The 20,371-nt window shown below is 47.7% G+C and overlaps 1 protein-coding gene across 1 annotated transcript in view; it reads right to left on the bottom strand.

Annotated features, from left to right (window-relative positions):
* LOC135242608 (spondin-1-like) overlaps nt 1-11,516 on the bottom strand; it is a 134,564-nt gene extending 123,048 nt beyond the window's left edge. The window contains exons 1-2 of the mRNA XM_064313759.1: nt 10,199-11,516; nt 7,931-8,037 (exon numbers count right to left, since the gene is read on the bottom strand). Of these exons, the coding sequence (XP_064169829.1) occupies nt 7,931-8,037; nt 10,199-10,430 (339 nt within the window). The 5' untranslated portion in view covers nt 10,431-11,516. The remainder of the gene's footprint in view (nt 1-7,930; nt 8,038-10,198) is intronic.
* Between the last annotated feature and the right edge of the window lie 8,855 nt (nt 11,517-20,371).

The raw sequence follows: 20,371 nt of genomic DNA, 5'->3' as shown, positions 1-20,371 counted from the left end.
GTGCGCCCTATATGATAGTTAGGTGAATATTTAGGGTCTGGTCCTGATATATGCCGTCTTGTGCCTGAAAACGTGACCGGGGGGGGGACGTCTGCTCATTCCGAATGAAATTATTAGCATTCGCGCTAAATGAATAATGCGGCTTCTCATCAAGACAAATCGCTTTTGTATGGAAGAGGGAGGCAGCAAAGCGATTTGTGCCAAACGGCGCTTAAAGCCGGTATAATCAGAGGTGCATTATAAGGTATCGACCGACTTATTTTTCCTGCCATTAGTGTGCACAACTGAATGAATTATAATGGAAAATCTGCTGTCTAGATCTCTAAGTCACGCTATGACATCGTAGACGGCAAAACACAAAATTGGTCCAGGCATCTGCCGTACAAAAACGTGCAATTCATTAGTGACTCACCATCAGGGTGAATATAAATTACTCTGCAATTCACGGCAATCACAGTCCAGTCCGCAAAATTAATAGTGGCTTGCCCACTACTTCAGAAAGTCTAGAAAGTCGTAATTAAAAAAATAATCTGTGTTCTGTTTTCTTATGGCGGGTTGGACTTTTCGCGCACGCGGAGGTCACGTGACTGCCCTCGGCGAGGTTGCAGGAGGCCTTTACTGAGCGCGAGCAGGCTGTTCCGGCGCCGCCCCCCCCCCTCCTCCCCAGCGCCTCTGGCGTGAAGAAGCAGGACCCAGCTGCGCGAATCGCGAGGACGCACCTGAGAGAAAGTTCCCTTCAAAATAAAAGGCTTTCCACCACCATGGGGCCATCGCAAATAGCCTGCTCCTTAAGCGTTGTTCGCTGCAGACTTCCCAAATTTAGCGCTCACACGGTCTCAACTCCTTAAAAATCTCTTTTTATGTCACCTACGCGGGCTGCCATGGGCCCCACTGACAGGGCAGAGCGAAACCAGCTTTAGAGATGAGGGGTGTGAAACGGATTTGGATAAAGCCGGCGAAGCAAAAGGCAGGTGTTAGCCGTTCCACCGGCCGTACGTCGCTCCTGGGGTTGCGGCCCCCACCCTGGATCAGCCTCCGCTTGAAATCACTGACTTGGGGGGCGATATGTCTGAAAACGCCTGTCCGTTGGGGGGGGAGGCACTCCTGACGAGATAGGGACCGACCCCCCCTATCGTGGAGATGCTCAGATCTGGCCCCCGAGGTCAGCCATTCTGATGGTTTTCTCTTCTGCCTGACAGATCATAGTCCAATGATGTCACCGATTGGCCAGAGAGATTACACTCACCTGATGCGTCAGGTTTAACCCATTGAAAAGCAGGAACGTTGGAATGTTTTTCAAAGTTCTAATTCAGTGTGTTCTAGAACTCCGCTTCTTTCAGTTGCCGGAAGTGACTGTTACGTCAGCATTGAAACGTCCAGTTAAGAACATTCTAATCGCGTACTTGTGATCTCACACCTTAAAGGGTTACATCAGTCCCTGATTACATGGGAGGAATGAAAAGCAGCAGCACTACTGGCCTCGAGAGCCAGATTTGAGCACCCCTGCCCCGAGCGGCTGTGGCGGCAGCAGCCTGCTAAATGCGCCGCGACAGGGAGGAAGAGCTCTCGGGGGGTCCCCCGGCGCCTATGATCCGGCCAGGCAGCAGCCTCCGAAGCCAACGTTTCAACACCACCCTTCCCTTCACGCCAACCTCCGACTTACACCGTTCCTATGGAAACCCCGGGCCTCGTTTCCAGTGCTCCCCCCAGCCGGCGTCTTTTTGGTAGGGGGCGGTACGTCAAACGAAACGCGATTCGGTTCGCACGACTGATCGATTTCCTCGCTGACCGGTTTGATTGATTGAGTCGTTGATTGGCTGCTTAATGGGATGACTGATTGGTTTATTGGGGTCTTGTTAACAAGCGGGGGAGGGGGGGGGGAACGGACTGTGATTGGAAGGGCTTTCGTCTCAACGTCACAGACGTTGGACGCCGTCACGAAGGGTGGCGCTGTTTCTCGATGGGACTGGAACAACCTCGACGACGTGAACCACTCACTGTGTGTAGTTGCTAACGCAAAACGTCCTCACGACACTCCTGGAACGTCCAGGCAACGTTACAACGCTGCCGCTACACGGCAGCAACGTCGTGAGAATATATCGGACGGAGTGTAGCACAGTGGGTAAGGAACTGGGGCTTGTAACCGAAAGGTCGCAGGTTCGATTCCCGGGTAAGGACACTGCCGTTGTACCCTTGAGCAAGGTACTTAACCGAAATTGCTTCAGTATATATCCTGCTGTGTACATGGATACAGTGTAAAAAAAAGTTGTGTAAGTCGCTCTGGATAAGAGCGTCTGCTAAATGCCTGTAATGTAATGTAATATCGTGTTAGCATGGGGAGGCGTTTAATGTGACGCCATCCTATATGCACACGTACGGCGGTAAACGAGGCGTTGGCGGATCGGGGGGGGCCCCAAGGCACGAGCACATTTAGAGCCCCTCCCGTGCCGAAACAAAGCAGCGCTCATTCTGCAGAAGGGGTTTGCTGAGGCCCTTGAGCACACCCCCTGACCTTTGGGCCCCACAGACCCGTTCAAGTAATCCACGCTTGGGCTCCAAGGGCCCGGGCAGCACAGCATAATCAATAGTGCTGCATATATGCATAAGCCCACACCGGCCCAGAGCCACGGTGTGCATCTACGCGTTTAAATATTTGATGCCTCGAGAATAATGTCCATCGCGAAAACACGGGCATTTATCCAATCTCAGCGAGCGCATGACGTCAATAACACGCCGCAGGGCGCTCTTCCTATCATTCGGTTCATTAAAAGATTTTTTTTTTTTACGACTCAACAAAACGGAACTTGTGTGACGCCGTTTTGCACACTCCCAACGTGTAACATTCGCTCGGACGTTAGCTAAAGTCCCCTTTTTCACCACTGACATTTAAAAAAAAAATTTTGTCTGTTGCACAGCTTGGGTTTCGGGGGAAGAGACTCAATGACGGCGGTGAATAGCGGAGACGCGGGAACAAAAAAACACAGCCCGCCTGGTCTCGACCTTCCTCGCGCGAGGAGCCTGATCTCCGGGGCTGAGAGGAAGTTCGCTTTCAACCTCACTGCGGTCGCTGAGAAACCCGACCAATTAAAACGTCAAAATTTTGAACCTCCCCTCTGCGGACCTCCCCAAAGACAGAATAACGCGAGGAACGGAAAGGGAATGACTTTCATTAATTTATCGTCCCCCGAAGGGCGCTGGCGTCGTGTGAACGACGCCAACCAACCTTAATATGCGAGGACGAGCTCCGCGGTCAACAAAAGACCACAACGCTGGACAAAAAAGCTCTTCTGGGCCGCGACGAATAGCTTTCGCTCAAACCCGAGCCGTTATGAGAGGGACGAAGAATAACGGATGGCTCGTAATCGCCTGCCTGTGACACACGATCGCTCTCCACCTCTTCAGCGAGGGAACGATGAGGTGTCAGATATTCGCTCCAAATTTGCACAAGATTTAAATATTAAAGAGCTCATCTGAAGTAGCCTAGCCTCGCCGGCGCTGCACCGAAACAATAAACTATTTTTCAGAGAAACTTTTCCGTTCGTTTTGAACTTCTCTGTACACTGAGGCATTACGGTAGTTATAGCTGTTACATTTGCAGCTATTCTTATTAACAATAATAATAATAATTATTATTATTATTATTATAAATGCTGACACGTGGTGCATTGGGAGCCAACCCTCAAGCCATACATGATTGTGGAGGTTCTATTTCCCGCCATGGTACCTTCAGTACTTCTACAGTATATCTTTTGCCCTATCTGCTGAACAAAAGCAAACAAAAAAAAAACGAAAGGAAGGCAGACTGTCCTCTCTCTTGAAAATATAAATAAGTAATTATAATCAAGCTTTATTCACGGAGCGCCTTGCATACGGGGAATCAAGCTGATTAAAGTTCTTCGCAGCGGAACGAGAAGACGGACGATGAAAAGCGCAGCGCGACGTGCTGCACTCCGCTCACACCTACGTACCGCGCCTTCGCGGCGAACCAACGCGGAGAGAGCCAGCGGCAGCCGATTTCCGCTCCACGCCGCCTCTCGTTTCGCCGAAGAACGCCACGCCGCGCCGTCGGTAATCGGCAGCGGCGGCGCGCGTGCAGTTCTGGTTCGCAGGGGGCGAGCCAGCGGCGACGGTCCTAGCGCTTCCTTGAGAGACGCCGAACGGCGGTCGCTAAAATTAGCCGGCGAGACCGCGGCCTCTGCCAGGCCGATGAACGCTGAGGGCGGCTTCTGGAAACCCGGCAGTCCGATCGCTGCGCTGACGCCGGGGGCAACTGTACGCAAAAAAACTCCCAAAAAAGCAGTTCTATTTTTCGACCCCCGCGGATCGGATTTGCCGTAGTTAGAACCTTGCGCGTCAAACCCATCTGCGCTACACGGGAAAAACAGACTTTATTGTGCAGGCACAGTCTGTTGAGAGATGTCAAACATGAAAATGAGCCTGGGCCCCATTCTCACGTTAGCCATTTACTTATAGCCCATCATTTCCAGATACACATCTGCTTCTCTGCAGTTAGGTGTCGTACAGTGTCGCCAGACAGCAGGTTGTAGGTTTGTTTATTGTCTGTTTGGGCATATTATTGGCTAAGCTTTCCAGAACGAGAAACTGTTTGCAAAGAACAGATGTCCACACAGCGTGCTGGAGGGAATAATACCATCATAATTTTGCCCTGGTCAGGCTCCATTGTGTGCTCCAAGTTTATTTTTGCAGTTACATAAATGTTTACTGGCTACTTTTTTTTGTATTGGTTCAGCTGCTTGGAGTACACTTTTACTGGATGAAACTGAAACAAATGTCCTGCCTGTTTATACTTTTTTTTTTTTTGGTATTGCTTTGGCGCGGACGCAAGAAAACTCCCGCGGCAAGGCTTCCAGCGCGCTCCTTAGGCCAAAATTTAAGCTCCAATGAAGCTTGTCGCTTCTTTTGGGGATTGGCGAGGTGGAACTCTGCAGCGCGAAAGAGGCGAGCTCCGGGAGGCTGAGGCTAATTAGGTGCGCGCCAACGCGGCCGCTTGGCACCGGAACACGGGGGGGCCAACCGCTAAGAGTCAGAGACGGGTTAGCGCCCGGGCGGCGCGGGCGACAGAGGGCCCGCTGACTGCGCTTTACTGAGGCGGCGTCGGCCTCGCCTTTCTCCACCCCCCCCCCCCCGGGGAGCTTGACCTCTGCCCCCCCCCGCTGCTCTCCCGGTCCCGGCGCAGGCCGAGGCGCGGAGGGGAAGCCGTTACTCGCCGTAATTGCCCGATCTGCCACCGCGGCGAGGTCTGGCGAGATCGCGAACTGCGCGATCCTAAATATGTCGTAATGAGTATTTTGCCACCCCTCCGCTCCCCAACGGGGCTCCTCGCGCGGACCTGGGGCAGCCGCACATATCGCACGTCTGAACCCTGTGACCCCCCACCCCGACCCCCCCCCCCCCCCACCCCAGAGGGGAGCGATATTTGAAACTAATTTCCCGTGAAGAAAAAGAACTGGCCGGTTTCAGGTGGTCTCCTGCCGGAATTCCTCATAATTGCACCCTTCAAGTTTCTCTTCCCGGTCAACAGAGAAGTGTGAATCTCTATTCTCTTTTTTTGTTGTGCCTTTCTCCACAAGTGGGACTGTTTGTTTTGTCTGGACGACTGCAGGTCTCACCTCCTCGTAGACGCCATGAGTTCCTGAAATAACTTTCCAAAACTCTTGTTCCAAACTCTGGGAGTGACAGTGGGGGGGGGGGGGGAGGGTTTACCTCCCCGGAGAGTTTCAGGAAGAGGGGGGCCTGACAGAAACGATTCCATGAGGAAGAGCAGGTGTCGATTTCCGCTACTATCCGGACCGGGGGTGACTATCGAAGGCCCACAGGTTTTCCGGGTTTGGAAGTTCGAGCCTGGAACGGGACGCCAGGGGCGTGGCGGGAAAGCCGCCGGCGAGGGGGTTCCGCGCGAGCGAGAGCAGCGGACGTTCGTTCGCGGTCCGCGGTCCATTCCTCTCTTTACGGGCCGGGGAATTTGCCTCGGAAATGGCCGTTTAGCACCGAAAGAGGTTTTTTTCCTCTTTCTTTGTTTCTCGTCTCGACTTTGAAAAGAATAGCTTGAGAGACACAATGAGCTGACCTCGAACCCCGGCCAAAGAGCCCAGAGGACAGAGGGCGCTCCTCTGCCCGAAAAGGCCCCGCCCCTCCTGACCTCCCGCCATTGTCTCCTTCTGAGGAAAACAGAGAGCCGGAGGGTTCTCGGGGCGGCTCTCCGTTTGAGGGCGAGCCCCTCTGCGGCGAAGGGAAATCTGCAACGGCGATCTCGAGCGGCTCCACGCGGGAGTGAGAGGGCGGGTTGGCGACGGCCGCTGTCCAACACCGGGATTCAATCAATGTCTGTCCTTCTCTCGGACCATAAAAACAAAATCATTTGAACCTTCGTCCTTTTGTTTCTTTGTCTGACGCGCTTCGGCACAGCACCGTTGCTGGTGAGGATAAAAACCACTTGTGTTTAATCACAAGTTGGATTTCAAAGTGACCGCTTGACTGAATCTGGGCTATTGCTTTTCCGGGACAACTGGAGAAAACAGGGAGCAGCAAGGACTAACACCCTAGACAGTTCATACTGAACCGCAAGTCTTTAAAGAGACTAAAGTAGGCAGTATACTTCGTACGAAGCAGAACTTTTTGAGCAAAACGAAGCAATCAGAACAACTGACGAACAAAAAGACGCGGTGTTGTGTGTTCGTACGGTGCAGTGTGCGACGGCCTCCAGGGAGAACTTTTCGAAAAGTTCTTTCTTGTTCTCCGACCTCCCCTTCTCAGCTATTGGTCCAAATATCACATAGTTGGTTATGTCACGGCTGAGAGTTCAGAGGGCTGAATTCACATGCTAATGTATGGAGAGTCAACGCCAATCTCTCTTTTGTAGAGATGGGAATTCTGTGAGTTCCCGCATGTTTGATGAATGGTGCTACGCGTTTCAGCAAGTCATCAAAAACGCCAAGCACACATTCGGAAATAAGAGAAAGTGTTCCCCCTCGTCTAAACTCCACATTTGCCGAATGTACAGACAAAACTGTCCATTCTCCATCCTACTCTGATTTAGAGGGCGAATGTACCATCTTCTTTGCATAGCTAGATAAACTAAAGCCACTTTAAACACTTCAAACTTTATGTTTTGTGTTGTGATCTCGCGTAGCCCTTCTCTTTATACATCCATGGCGTAGCCGTGAGTCTGGGTGAGATTCCAGCCCCGGTTAATAGCTGCCTCGTACTTATTCACGCCCCAGCGGCGTGGAGTGACTTTAAACGGTGCGGTGTTCTCACTTAGAATCCCGACAGCGGTGTTCGTGGACATGCTCGCCGGCGGTTCTCAATCCTGAAGTTCTTTCTTCTTACTGAGTCTACTGCCAGCTTAACACACCCAGGCCAGTTCATACTGAAACAGCGAGTCTTTAAAGAGACTCTTTCCCCTCCCCTTCGTGTGTGATTGGCAGAGTGGCCGTTCAGCGCCTGGGTTTTTTTTCCAGGGTGTCATAGCGCCACGGAACATCTGGGGTCCCCCAGGGGCCCCTACCGACATTAGGATGCCTCCATGCAGCTTTGTGGTCCGCCTTCATCATAAACCAGGGTATCTACAGCCCACCCGCCACCTCCACGCCCAGTTATACACGACAGCGATACTGACAGCGATAAGTTTGCGTCATTAGCATAAAAAGTGCAGGCTGCTGCTGAACTTATCGTTAATCTTGCTGCTTCTCGCTAGATGAATGTATGAATCACTCTTTCTGTCCAGCCGGCACACTCCTCCTAACATTTGTTCCGCACGTGAGCTCTATTTCTGGATCGTCGTCGTCACCGCGCGCGGCAGAAAACGGGCACCAGCCGCTCACCAACCAGTCTTTTTTTTTTTTTTTTCCCCCAACACACAACCCACTTTTCGGCTGACATTTAAGGAGGCCCTCTCCACGAACCTCACCTGAAAATTGCCGGCGTAATCCTCGTCCTTGTCGCCGTCCCTCCCCTCCCGCAGGGCAATGAGCGTGAAACCTCTGAAATAAGAAGGGCTGGATGCGAACAAGGTCACTAAAAACGGGAAATGAACAGAAGTCAGTGGAGTACAGGGCGACGGCACGGCAGCACTGGCTTAAACAACAACAAAAAAAAACCAAAAAACTGGCCGACTCTCCGGGCGCTTTCGCCGGAGAAGGGAAACAGAAAAGGCTTAAGTGACGGGCCGGAGGCGCGTTAGCGGCGCTAACCCGCGAGCGCGTTGCGTGTGACAGCTGAGCGACGGGTGCGCTCTCTCTGTCACGAGCAAACGCGTGGGCCTGCGAAGAGCTGTCGTGTGTGTCGAAGGCCTACGCGGACAGCCCCGGCACACCTCAGCACAGACTGTACTCGCTGAGAAGTATGCCACAGCCAGGGAAAGGCCTAAATGACCTCATTTAACCAAGCGTTCTTTACAGTTGTTAGCTCGGTACACAGGCCTAACAACAGCATCGTAGACAAATGACATTTCCTAAAAAAAAAACATATTTATCCATTTCTATAGCTGGATACTTATTTAAGCAATTCAGGTTAAGAACCTTACTTAAGGATAGAACGCAGTGCCTCACCTGGGATTTGGACTTGCAACCTCTGAGTTACAAGCTTAACTCCGTCACCAGGACAGTACATCGCCAGCTGTGCAGCGAAAATTGTGAAGATAGATAAGGACTTGTTCCGAAAAGTCGGCAGACTATTACCAGTTCAGATTCGGAGAAGCGCACTGATATAGCGTTCCTTCAGCATGTAGGCTACCTTAACTTGTACTATCCTCATAAGTATCCAGTTTTTTTTTTTTAATTCCCATTTAAGATTGCCTGTGTGGATAGTTACACGTGCAAGCACGTGATTATTTACGGTGCAACACTTGCAGTCATCTACTTTATACATGTGACAGAGGGACAGTGTTTGCACAATATACATCTGCTTTCCACGGCTTGGGCTAATTTCTTATTGTCTTGAAATGTATATATAACAGTTTAACTGGTACAATCTGAACAGGAAGAGAGGAGGAGAGAGAGAGAGAGAGAGAGAGAGAGATTTTGTGAAAGTATATTACTGTTCATTACATGCATCCTCCCCCCCTTTCAGTAGTTATTTGTACGAAACCGTCGTATATCTGGCATAACGCACAGGTAAACACAAAACTGTTCAGCATCGATGATGGTTTTGTAAAGATCATACTAGCAAATATCACTCTTCATCAATATAGCATCAAAAGGCACACTGAAATCTTCAGTAAAGAGGGCAGTATAATGTCAACATACAAATAAATAAACAACAAGCTTTGAAAATATTTATAGGGCAATGCTTTACGTGTTATGTTTGTATTTTTCCAGACAAAAATACAAGAAAAAGATTTTTTTTAAACTAAGCGACACGAGTTGTAACCAAAGAAAAAATTTAGCTCACTCAGGGTTGCTTTTTCACGGTGTCAGCTACGTAACAACAATTAACCGTTTCCTTCCACAATGGTCGTGCGCAGCAACCACAACAATGCAATTAATCCAACCTTATACCTACGCCAGCAGGCTTCGTTCTGTTTAACGGTTCCATATATACAGTAACAACGTTGGCTATAAGATCTTACATAACAGTACATAACCGTTAAATATGTCCCTGTTCCGTAATCGCTTGTGACATCTGGCATTTAGATTTGAGATTCTTTCAGACATTTTCAGTTATTGCTGTACAATATTCGATTTAACGCCTTGGGGAATGTTTCACTTGCGTCGAAACATCGTTATTTATTTAAGTTATAAAACCATACAATTTATGAGGAAACGGAAATTGCTCCCGGTTCTTAGGAACAGCGTGCGCAAATCTATATTACTTAACCGAATATTCATCATCTAAGTTTGACTTTCCTTATCAGTGCATTTAATTTACACTTACAACCAATATTGCGTTACACGAGCTCCAACTGAACTGATTCATTCTAGAAGATTGTGTCGCTTATTAGATAACTATTAGTGCTATATTAAAATACGAGCAGCTGAACCATTAATACGAGCTGTACTTACAGTTAGACTACTCAGCAAGATTCTCGCCGTTGACACCTGACATTAGCCCTGAACACACTCTGTGCAAACACAATAACCTACTAACATAAAAGCACATGGTAAAAGTTTCAGATGGACGGAATCTGGAACAATGCAATTCCAAATAAACACACGGAAATAATGCAAAAATTACGTACCTCTGTAGGTGCTCCCAGGTAGATAGTATTCTGGATCTCCCTCTACCCTCAGCCGAAACTCGTTATAACCTTCTCTCCGCGTGCCCTGAGCCCTTAAAATCCTACTGCAATATCCATCCGACTTCCCCGTTTTATCTGCGGGTTCCTCAGTAAAAGCAGACGCATTACACAAAAAACTAGTGAAAACACACTGCAACAGCAGTGTGTGTAGGTGCATTCCCATTCTTGGCATTGTGTGGCACCAATTCGTCAAACAGCCAGTACCAAAAGAACAAGAAGACAGAAAAAGAGAACAAAAAGGGGGGGAAAGCCCTCCCCCAACTCCAGAAATTGACTAAACTTGTCAATTTCTCTAAGGTATTTCACTTTGCAGAAGAAAAAAACGGTCTTGGCTACACACGAGAAGCCATCCCGGAATGAGCAGAAAGAAAATCCGAAGCTCCCTTACTGCAGGCGAATTGTACTGATTTGCTGGAAAGCGCGTAATGATCGGAGATTCAGTACTGTGTACTTAGCAGAGTGCAATTCACAGGGTCCGGAGAAATAGCGAAGCGACGGGTAACGCGGCTGTCTCCAAGACATCCAGGCAAGGACCGAGCTGAATGGATTGAGCTAACAGACTTTAGACAAAACCCAGACATTCCTACCAATGGCTGTTGTTAGCGGAGAGCGTTTGATATTCAAGGGTTTCGGCGCTCCGCCGAAGCCTGCCCGCTGTTTGCACAGTCTTGAATCGCCCGAGTTCACGAGAGAAGCAGAAGCAAAGGTCCTAATTAATAATGCATACAGAACGTTTATCTGAACGTCTAATTAATTCGCGGCTTTCTTTTCTTTCTCTTTCTCGGATGAATAGTTCCTTCGCGGTAGGTTCATATAGAAGTTACACTTGAATAACTTAAGAAAATGTGTGAACTGTTCTTCATGATAAATTAAGTTTTGCCGCTTCTCAACTGTTGGTCGGGAATGTATGCATAATAATCGTCCTACAGTTCTGGTTAGATTGTAATTAGCAGGACCTGTCAGTTTCAAATGTTTCGGGCGTAATTTATACATCAGCAAGCGCACTTTTAAATAAAAAATACATTTACTTTCCAAAGCTCCTACAACGATGTAGCTTCCACGGCCCTTTGGCAACGAAAAAGAAAGTGCAAATTATAAGACTGATCCCTTGCAATTTGCCACTTATGCATTTAAATGCATTTCTTGATGCACGCTCTTCCGCGCGACTTGCATTAGTCTGTAGTAAGGAAAACACATCCTACACGCGGCATTAATGCCTTCTTATAAGTGTAGAAATTACTGCCGAGTCAGTGAGCCCACAGGGGTAATTTGCCAGAATCGTTCGCTTCCTATCTTGGCTCGGAGTGCCTGTATGGAGTCTCGCGGTGCTTTAATCTCAGAGGAGAGTTTATGAGATCCAGTTTTCTGAGCTTTCACCCTGTCAGAGCACTTCTCCCTCAGACGCAGGCCCTCGCGCCCGCGTCTCTCGGAGGAATCTTGAGGGGGGGGGGGCACTTTTGCATAAAGACCTGAATTGAACAGGGAAATTGAAACCTTGATATGGCATCGTGGTGACCTTATATTTTCTCTTTTCAGAAAACAAAACTTGACCAAGGTTAGTTGAGGTCAAAATTATTTTTATGAAATATGCAATATGCACCGAAAAATGTGTAACAGTAAACTGTCTGGTGTCAATTCTAATAGAGTGTTCACTCTGATGACATAAACGCACCCCCCCCCCCTACCCCCCCTCTATTGGGACTGTTTGAATGGCAGAAGGTCAGGGGCTCTGTGCTCGAAAGACAAAAAGTAAAAGAATCTCACGCCAAAGTCATGCTTGGTGTTTGCGCGTCAACCAGTAGCGTACCGCTAGGTCATGTGATTCACGTCACAACCTCCCAATGCTGGATAACTGTCAGAACCTACAGATCGCTTAAATAGTGCGCAAACTTAAATTTAGATGTCACTGTTTTGATGAATGCCACAAAATGAAAAGTATATGAGCGAAATTTCAACAATATTATAATAGTAGGCGAATTACAACGTTAACATATGGGGGGGGGGGGGAACTACCTGAATACCCTTTGCGAATCCTGGTCCTCAGAAAAAGGCCAGCTATCCAGAGGGTGACGTCATATCCGGTAATAACAGGAGTCTGGGATGAAGGATGAGAATAATTCAATGAAAACACTGAGAAGTCTGAACCAATTTTCCCTCTACTGGAGTCATGCCTGATGCTCAATGGCACGTATTCTCTGCCATGGTTCGCTAACAGCACAGTACAAATAGGCCTATTAGTATTATTATCATTGCTTCCTACCGAACTAGATGGTACAATACGCATCTATAAATAACAGCTGTTCACAATATCACACAAATATAATGGACCTGACCTGAAGGGAAACAAATGTGTTACATTGTCATGCTAAGGTCATATGTAGAGGGGGTGGGACCAATCACAATGATTGGATATATTTGATGCTTCCAGACATACATTTTCTCGATGGAATAAATGTCTCGAAGGAATGTTGACCCCTCCTACTAAGAGCTTTTTAAGTTGTCCCATTTTCAAAAGTTCTGGAGATAATCACGTGAGTAGGCTATTGTCGGTTCTGCGCGAGGAGCCGAAACAATAGCCTAGCGCAACTTCCACATTTCCAGCATCATTGGGGAAAGAAATCTAATCGATAAGCGCTGAAATGGCGCTGTAATCTCGCCGCCAGTTAGCCTACTTCTATATCTGTCGCCGGAGCCTCCCTTGTATCTCAGTTTATTTAAGGCGAGTGATTAAAATAGACAGAAAATCAGAACACAGACGAATACTGGCTCATCGTGGGTGTTGGGAGCGTACACTCGAAAAGGAAGCGCTACTATACAGCACACTTTTTTTGCTACTTTTATGTCACTTTCAACACATTTTGAGTCAAAGTTTTTATTTTGCGTTACAAACCATACAAGTTGCGTGTTACCAAGGGAAACTTTTTAGGAGTGTGTTGAAAGTAGCACAAAATGTGTTGTCCGCTGCTAGACATGGAGGTGTGTTTAAAAAATGACACGTTATGTGTTGTTTTTTTTTAACACATCTGTTTTGAAAGTGTAGAAGAGAATGGGTGAGCACCGCCGTGGCGGTTAGCGAGATGTGAGAGGACACGGTCGGCAGCAGCACCACCAGGTGTCACAAGCGCGCGCTTGGACGGGTCTTTCCAGGGAAATTCTCCCCCGCTCCTCATCTCCTACCCGGTCGCATCCCACACTGTGAACCGCTGGGCGACTCGGAATCGCGCTCAGCTCCGAATGTGAATTACTGGAGCTCCGTGACTGAGCGAGCGCCGTCGTGGGGGACGGTGGCAGCGCCCACCCCCCCCCCCCCTTTCCCTCTCTCCCTCACTCCCTTTCTTTCTCTCTCACACACACAAATGCCCGTTCCCCTTCCTGGAAAGTGGTAAGGCACACAAATTTCACCGTCACATTCTTTTAGAAAATCTAATCCCTAGTCTATATTCGAGATGTCTGAAACACAAAAACATAACATAAATCAATAAGGACGCATTGAATTAGTTGTTTAGGGGTGCTAACACATTACCAAGCCAACAGTAATTAAAAATGTATTTACATCCGCAAAACAAGCATAATCATGGTTCTTTGTTTTGGAAATATTTACATTTGTGTAAATTATGACATCTACAACAGGTGGACTCCATGGGCTATACCTAATTACATTAGTTGGCTCACAGTGCCACACCATCTATAGCCTGTTTTATAGTAATAATTTATTTCACGGATGAATCTAACCATTCAGGGGAATGTATGGATACAAAACTATATTTAAAGGCTTAGGCCTAGTCCAAGGGTGTTTGTAGATGAAGGCGTAGAGAAACAATATCTAAACATTTGCATAGCACTGATAATGTCTTTGTTACTGAACAGTGCAAGTCCTCATTCGAATTCACCCCACAGTGGACATTTGAGTAGACTTGTGTATAAGGGCTATTTATGATTTAATGCTTTAGACTCGCAGCTACAGGAAGAAGCGTTTTAAGTGCAGAATATTACCCACTGGTCTGAGCGGCTCTTGCTCTGTGCGATACGTCGATACCCGATTTATTATCCTCCGTGTCTGCGAACATCGGTGGGAGTTTCTGCTGTTTGTGGGCGGGGGGGGGGGGGGGGTGGATTGAGGAACTGCACCGCCTGCAGTAATCAGGGGGAAACGGAACGAAGCGGTTTCCCTGCGCCAGCCGCGGCGGCGTCCGGGGGCGCTCGTCTTCTGACCAGCCGCCCCGTGGCTCGCCACCGCCCGATTTACACGCCCACGCGGCTCTTCGTTCCGGAACATTGTGGGTCTGTCGCAGTTTGCTTCAGAAGTGGCCCTTCGCTATCCCAGCAGGCTCTGCAGGCCCATTTAACGACCGGATTCAGCCTCGTATTTATTAGCTTGCGGGCAGGAAAACACCGGTCGGGCCTGAAGGAGAAGCGGCCCGCTGAGTCGCGCCGGGGAGAGGCGACGGCCGCGGCCCTTCGGGGTTGGGGGCCTTGTTATCACCGCCCCGGGAGCCGTAGCCTGTAATAAAGGACGTTATTCCTGGAAAAGACGGCTTGTAAGCCTCCGCAGCTTCAGGAATTCAGTGAAACCCCCCTCCCCCCCCCAGGTTAATGCTTTTGGTCAGACCACAGTAATCTCATAAGAGGGCCAATTACCTTCTTTTACTGGAAAGATGGTGGAGTGCACGGTAGAGGTACACGAGTGGGAATTCTGTTATTTGAGACAGGACCGGATGCTTTTTTTTTCTTAATCTTTTATTTAGCCCGGGCAAGGTCCATTGAGAACATGCTTCTCTTTTTTTCAAAGTGAAAAAGGCTAGAGAGAACAGTTGCAGATGAGGATAGAGAGAGAACAGGGGGAAAGGCCCTGGAGCATTTTGTTGGGCAGAGATCTTTCTTTTCAGGTAGGGCCCCAACTTAATTGCTCCAGATCCAAGATGCAATATATCTGTGCGCCCACAGGGGCTTGAACCAGTAACTCTACAGTTGCCAGTCAAACACTCTACCACTAGACCACCCTGCCACCAAAAAGAAGGATCAAAAGTATGATCACAAAAGTATAATGGCCTCTGTTACAGCATGGAAATGTCACCATGACACACACAGGCAGGGGCAGCTGAAACATCTGCTCTTGACTGGTCATACTTCCAATGAGACCATGAGAGAGATATCATATGCTACAGGTCAGTGTTATTTACATGTAATTGGGGCGTGCCTGGCGCAGGGCTTTAGCCACGGCCCCAGTTAGCCCGCTTGCTTACAGAGGCCCCTTTGACGACAGCAGGCTATCAATGAGGCTTGACCCTCAAACATGACCTTGGGAGGCTCCCAGCCGGGCGCTCCATACAAAATGAAATGCGACTAGCCTGCCGAGCTAACGACCAGAGTCCCCAGTCTTGGGAACAAATCGCACTCGCTGCTTCTCAGTGGCCGAGGTCGCGTAATGTAGCTTGTCGCCATTCACGTGCTGACTGGCTGTCTTTGAGCGTGGCTGCATCCATGTTGTGTAACAGGTCGATGTCAATAAGCCATCTCGGACTCAAATCCCGGAGGGACTCTGTGTCTGTTGGTTTTTGTGACGTGTTCCAGCACTTACAAGGCTTAATGTAAGCCAGTGACTGGCTAAAGTGTCTGCACGACCCCTTTTTCCAAGGCCCAAATTAGCCGCTGATTCAAAAGAAATCACAGAAACCAGAAGGAACTGTGGCCCTCCGGGACTGGAGTTTGAGAGACCCCTGATTTAAATAAATATGTTTGCAAGAACTAGGCAGTGTACAGTTATGTGCCACTCTTTAACCTAAATATTGGGAATGATAATACAGTAAGATCAAAGATAAAACACTAAGGAAATCTCAAGGTGATAAAAGAGGAAGAACATTAGCCAGCCACGTCTTAGAAATACCGTAGCGACTGACAGACGGAAATGACGTCGAGAGAGGTCAACAGCAAAAACGAGCAGGTCGGTAGCCACGGCGTCCTCTCAGCCAATGGCCAACACCCAGATTTCATCTTCACCTGTCTCTCATTTGATTGGTGAGATCTCCCATATTCTTTTCCATAAGAAATGAAGGTCAAAATACCAAAAAAAAAAAAAAAACCTAATTAGATTGTCATCTGAAGAACCTACAACAGGAGAGGAAGCTCATTAAAGAGAGAGGAGCCTGCTGAGAAGTCGTTAGGCTGCGTTTCTGCAGTGACAGCCACTGACTGTGGGATTACCTTTCAAGCTCAACTGAAAGAGGGAGGGAGGGAGGTGGCAGGGGCATAGTTATGCTCGTGCTGTATGAACGCAATATTGAAACACTGCGATAATGTCACCACTGATATATGTACAGATGAGGCAGTTCCTGGAATTTAATTACTCTGGGAAATGTTTGCTTATTCATAAGGATACATAGTATAAAAATGTCCAATTAGTAACTACTACATGTAGTTAGTCCCCAACACTGGAGATTAATGAATATTATTGGGGGGATCGTTGACCCGTCCTCCAGACAGAATCTTTCCAGATCCTTTAGTTTTCACTTGTAGATCCCCCTCTTCAGTTCAAACCACAGAGAGTTCATTGGGTTCAAGTCAGCAAACTGAGATGGCCTCTGCTAAGCAAATTACTTTGCAGTCAGTTAACCATTTCTTGATTGATTTGAAAGAATAAATGGACCATTGTTTTGCTGAAAGAAAGGTCTATTTTGTAGCTAAGTTTGAGTTTCTTGGCAGAGGGGACCATGTTTTTGGCCAAAATGTTTTTGGTGCTGACTGCAGCTCATGATTCCATTGGTCCTAAGAGCTCCAGGACCAGTAGATTCAAAATAACCCCATAACATTAAAAGACCCACTACCGTATTTGACTGTAGGTATCGATGGTCTTTCCAACATAAGCATCCGTCTCCCTAAGCCAAACCCACAGCTGACTTGAGTTCCAACGCCAACTCCAGACACTTGCAACCCTTCCAAAAAGCCTACTGGCATAAATTTGTCTGATGGCAGACTTGGAATCCCTGCGGCCCCAGGATACAAGCAAGTTTTGTGGACCTTCAAAACTCACCTGTATCTGTTATATGCCCTGGGATTTCTCTTTGCCTCCAAACCATGTGTCACATTGGGCATGGGGCAAGATCCACTTACATCTCAACCAGCTGCTAGGCAGATTTACCGCTGCTCCATTTTTTTTACTTCTTCGATACAGACCTACAAGTGGAAAGTGGTATATTCAGCTGGTTGTTTGTTTGTAACCATCGCTTGAATTGTGAAGGTCAACAACCCTCTCGAGTGTTCTTTGCCTCTCCCTACAGTGATGAGCGGCACAGGTTTTACATGAAAAGGGAAACCATGGGAGACCATGATACAGTTCCCTGAGACTGAGATGAAGTAGCATGCTAATGCAGATTGATTTATTTATGTTGGATTTTAATTGGAATAATTCTATGGCGTGTGCATAACTGAGAAATATCGTTTTGGGTCAAACATATATCAGTTTTCTCTGAGCAACTGTATTCATATGAAAGAATAGTTTTCCAATTTTCCATTTTTTGAGAATAAATACAGCTCATTACCCGTAATGGGGTTGACCGCCCAAACACCCCCCGCTATGTTGTTCTGAATAAACTATAGGTTCTGTTTGTACATGGTCAGTTTAGAAATACCTCTATTGGTTTTGGCAAGGCAAAGATATGAATCCCAGCTCTTCATTTGATTAGAAGCTGAGACTTCAAGTACGTCATTTGAAGAAAGTACTTTCTAAGGCCAGCCTTTGTGCTTCACAGCTTCCAACCACAGCTTGAAGTGATCTATTCTGACATCCATTTAAGCTGCTGAAGCGTCTGAGTTCAGGGGTTTTCTGGAGCCATCATCCGCGACAACGATCGGTTTGCGATCGGTCAAAACAGATGACTCAGATTTTATAGAAAATGCAAATGCAAGTCGCCAGGTAGGCGGAACATTGCATTAATCAGGTTCTCCCTCTCCAGTAATGCAGATTACTCAAATGAATTACACAAAAAACTTCAGAAACTGTAAATATATGTTGTCTGCAGATACACTGAAAGGGTAGTCTAAACCTGTAAGGAATCTTTAAAATGGCCTAATTAAAGGGGACCTGAAGATATAATAGATTTGTTGAATTTTTAAACAGAGACTGGGCATGCCTTTTAAAATGATGAGGAGGTGTACTGGAACAGAATTAGAGTGTTCACTTCACTCCATTCACATGGCCTCACCATGGCCTGCTGGCCTGCCACCACGTATAAGCAGAGTTGGAGAGTCCAGGGGTCGTGTGTGCCGTGCGTTTCTTCCACCCATGAACTCAGCCCGGCTGATTTCACTAATTAGCTCTACCTCCTGGCTGAACAACTGTGCTAATTAGCAAATCCAGGTGACTGGAACAAAATACTGGAGAGGACTTTTACTTTCCGAAGCTGGATTTTCCATCTCAGTGTACATGATAGCTACTCTGTCTGACAGAGCACAATGGATGGGGAAGTTGTCAATCTATCATATCAACTATAGCTGGGCCGCAGTGCATTGGCTCAATGAACCAAATTTGGTACGACGTCTTGTAAATCCTCTATCTGTGAAACCACAGAGGGACAGCTTAGGCCAGTCTGTGAAAGAAAAGCTTTCACTGGCAGTGACTTCACAGTCTCCCGACTATAGCTCATCCATTACAAGAGTGAACCAACTTGAGTTTATTTTAGACACACATGCAACACTCTGTTTCCATTGTATACTTCATAAGGAGGAGGGTCTTTTCAAAAATCCAGTTTCACTGAAAAAGTATGTTCTAAAAAAGTTCAATTATTTGGCACATCAGACAGTTCTATGTTCTTAGTAACACTTTAGATTAAATTATGTGTATTTAAGCTTAATAAATCAATAACTGCATTACACTGCCATAAAATGTAGATTTTTGGTCCAAAACAAGTAAATTAGAGTGAATATGAGATTAAATAATAATAATTCCTTACATTTATTCAGTTTTTCTCAAAGCTCAAAGTGCTCTTTTTTTGCAATGATGAGGGGGATACTCACCTCAATCACCACCAATGTGTAGCACCCACTTGGGTGATGCACGGCCGCCATTTTGCCCCGGAACACTCACCACGCATCAGCTGAGGTAGAGAATTTATTTATTTCTTTGCCAATTAAACTGGGGGCTGATTAGGTGTAAGGCTGTGGAAGCCAGGTTGGGAATTTGCCAAGGAAACTTGGAAGCAGGCCAGAGTTTTCAGACTTGACAAATTCCATCAAAGGTCGCAAAATGTAACAGCTTTGGCACTAGCCCCGCCCCTGGCCTCCCCGTTGCCTCAACAAGACCAGTCAGTCACATGTTATGGGCCCACAGGCTCACGGCCGGCTCTCGCTCGGTCATACAAACAAGCACGGGGGCCGCGGCTAACGTGCTCGCTATCGGGCTCCGCTCCCGGCGGGACGGCGGACAGACGGAGCGCTCTGAAATGGCATCCCTCCGCTCCGTCAGGAGGCAGCGAGGCCGCGGTAATGACTAAATCTATAAAACCCGAGACACAAGCATCCGTTTCGGACGGAGCAGCGCGTCCCTCGGGAGCAGCGGCGCGGCGAGCGAGGGCTTAGCGCAGGCTTAAGCGTGCTAGCGTAGCGCCCAGGCCGCCCCTGAGGAACCGCTGGCCGGTGACTATCCTGCACCGGGGAGGAGGGCCAGACGCTCTCAGTTTATCACTGCCCCTCAGTCCCCAAAGCCGTCTCTACAGCATGCGGAATTCAGCACTGAGGGTAGGCTACAGACGGGCCCTTTTCACAGTCTGTACAAGGGATGGGTACAGTTTACATTTTTACAGAAACGGATGCTAAAACGATATTTTACCGGTGCCTAAACTGATACCCTCTTTAAAATAAAGGGCAAACGACCACATTAAAGAATGTCTTTTCATTGCAAAGGCAAAGAAATGTAGAAATGTAATTGTTTTATTTGTTTAAATGTACATTTGTTTAAATGCACACGGACCCACTCGCCCTAGTACGTTGAACGAAATCATTATCATCCCATTTCCCATTCGCGGAGATCTGGCGAAGAACAGAAATGGTCCTAAAATGGCAGAAGGAAGTGTCTTCTATTTGAAACCACGAAGATACACAAACCGCGTTTGTTTACGCTGT

The sequence above is a fragment of the Anguilla rostrata genome, chromosome 16, assembly GCF_018555375.3.
Source record: "Anguilla rostrata isolate EN2019 chromosome 16, ASM1855537v3, whole genome shotgun sequence".
Taxonomy (NCBI): domain Eukaryota; kingdom Metazoa; phylum Chordata; class Actinopteri; order Anguilliformes; family Anguillidae; genus Anguilla; species Anguilla rostrata.
The sequence above is the reverse complement of the archived record's forward strand: the minus strand, read 5'-3'. Positions and strand labels throughout refer to the sequence as shown.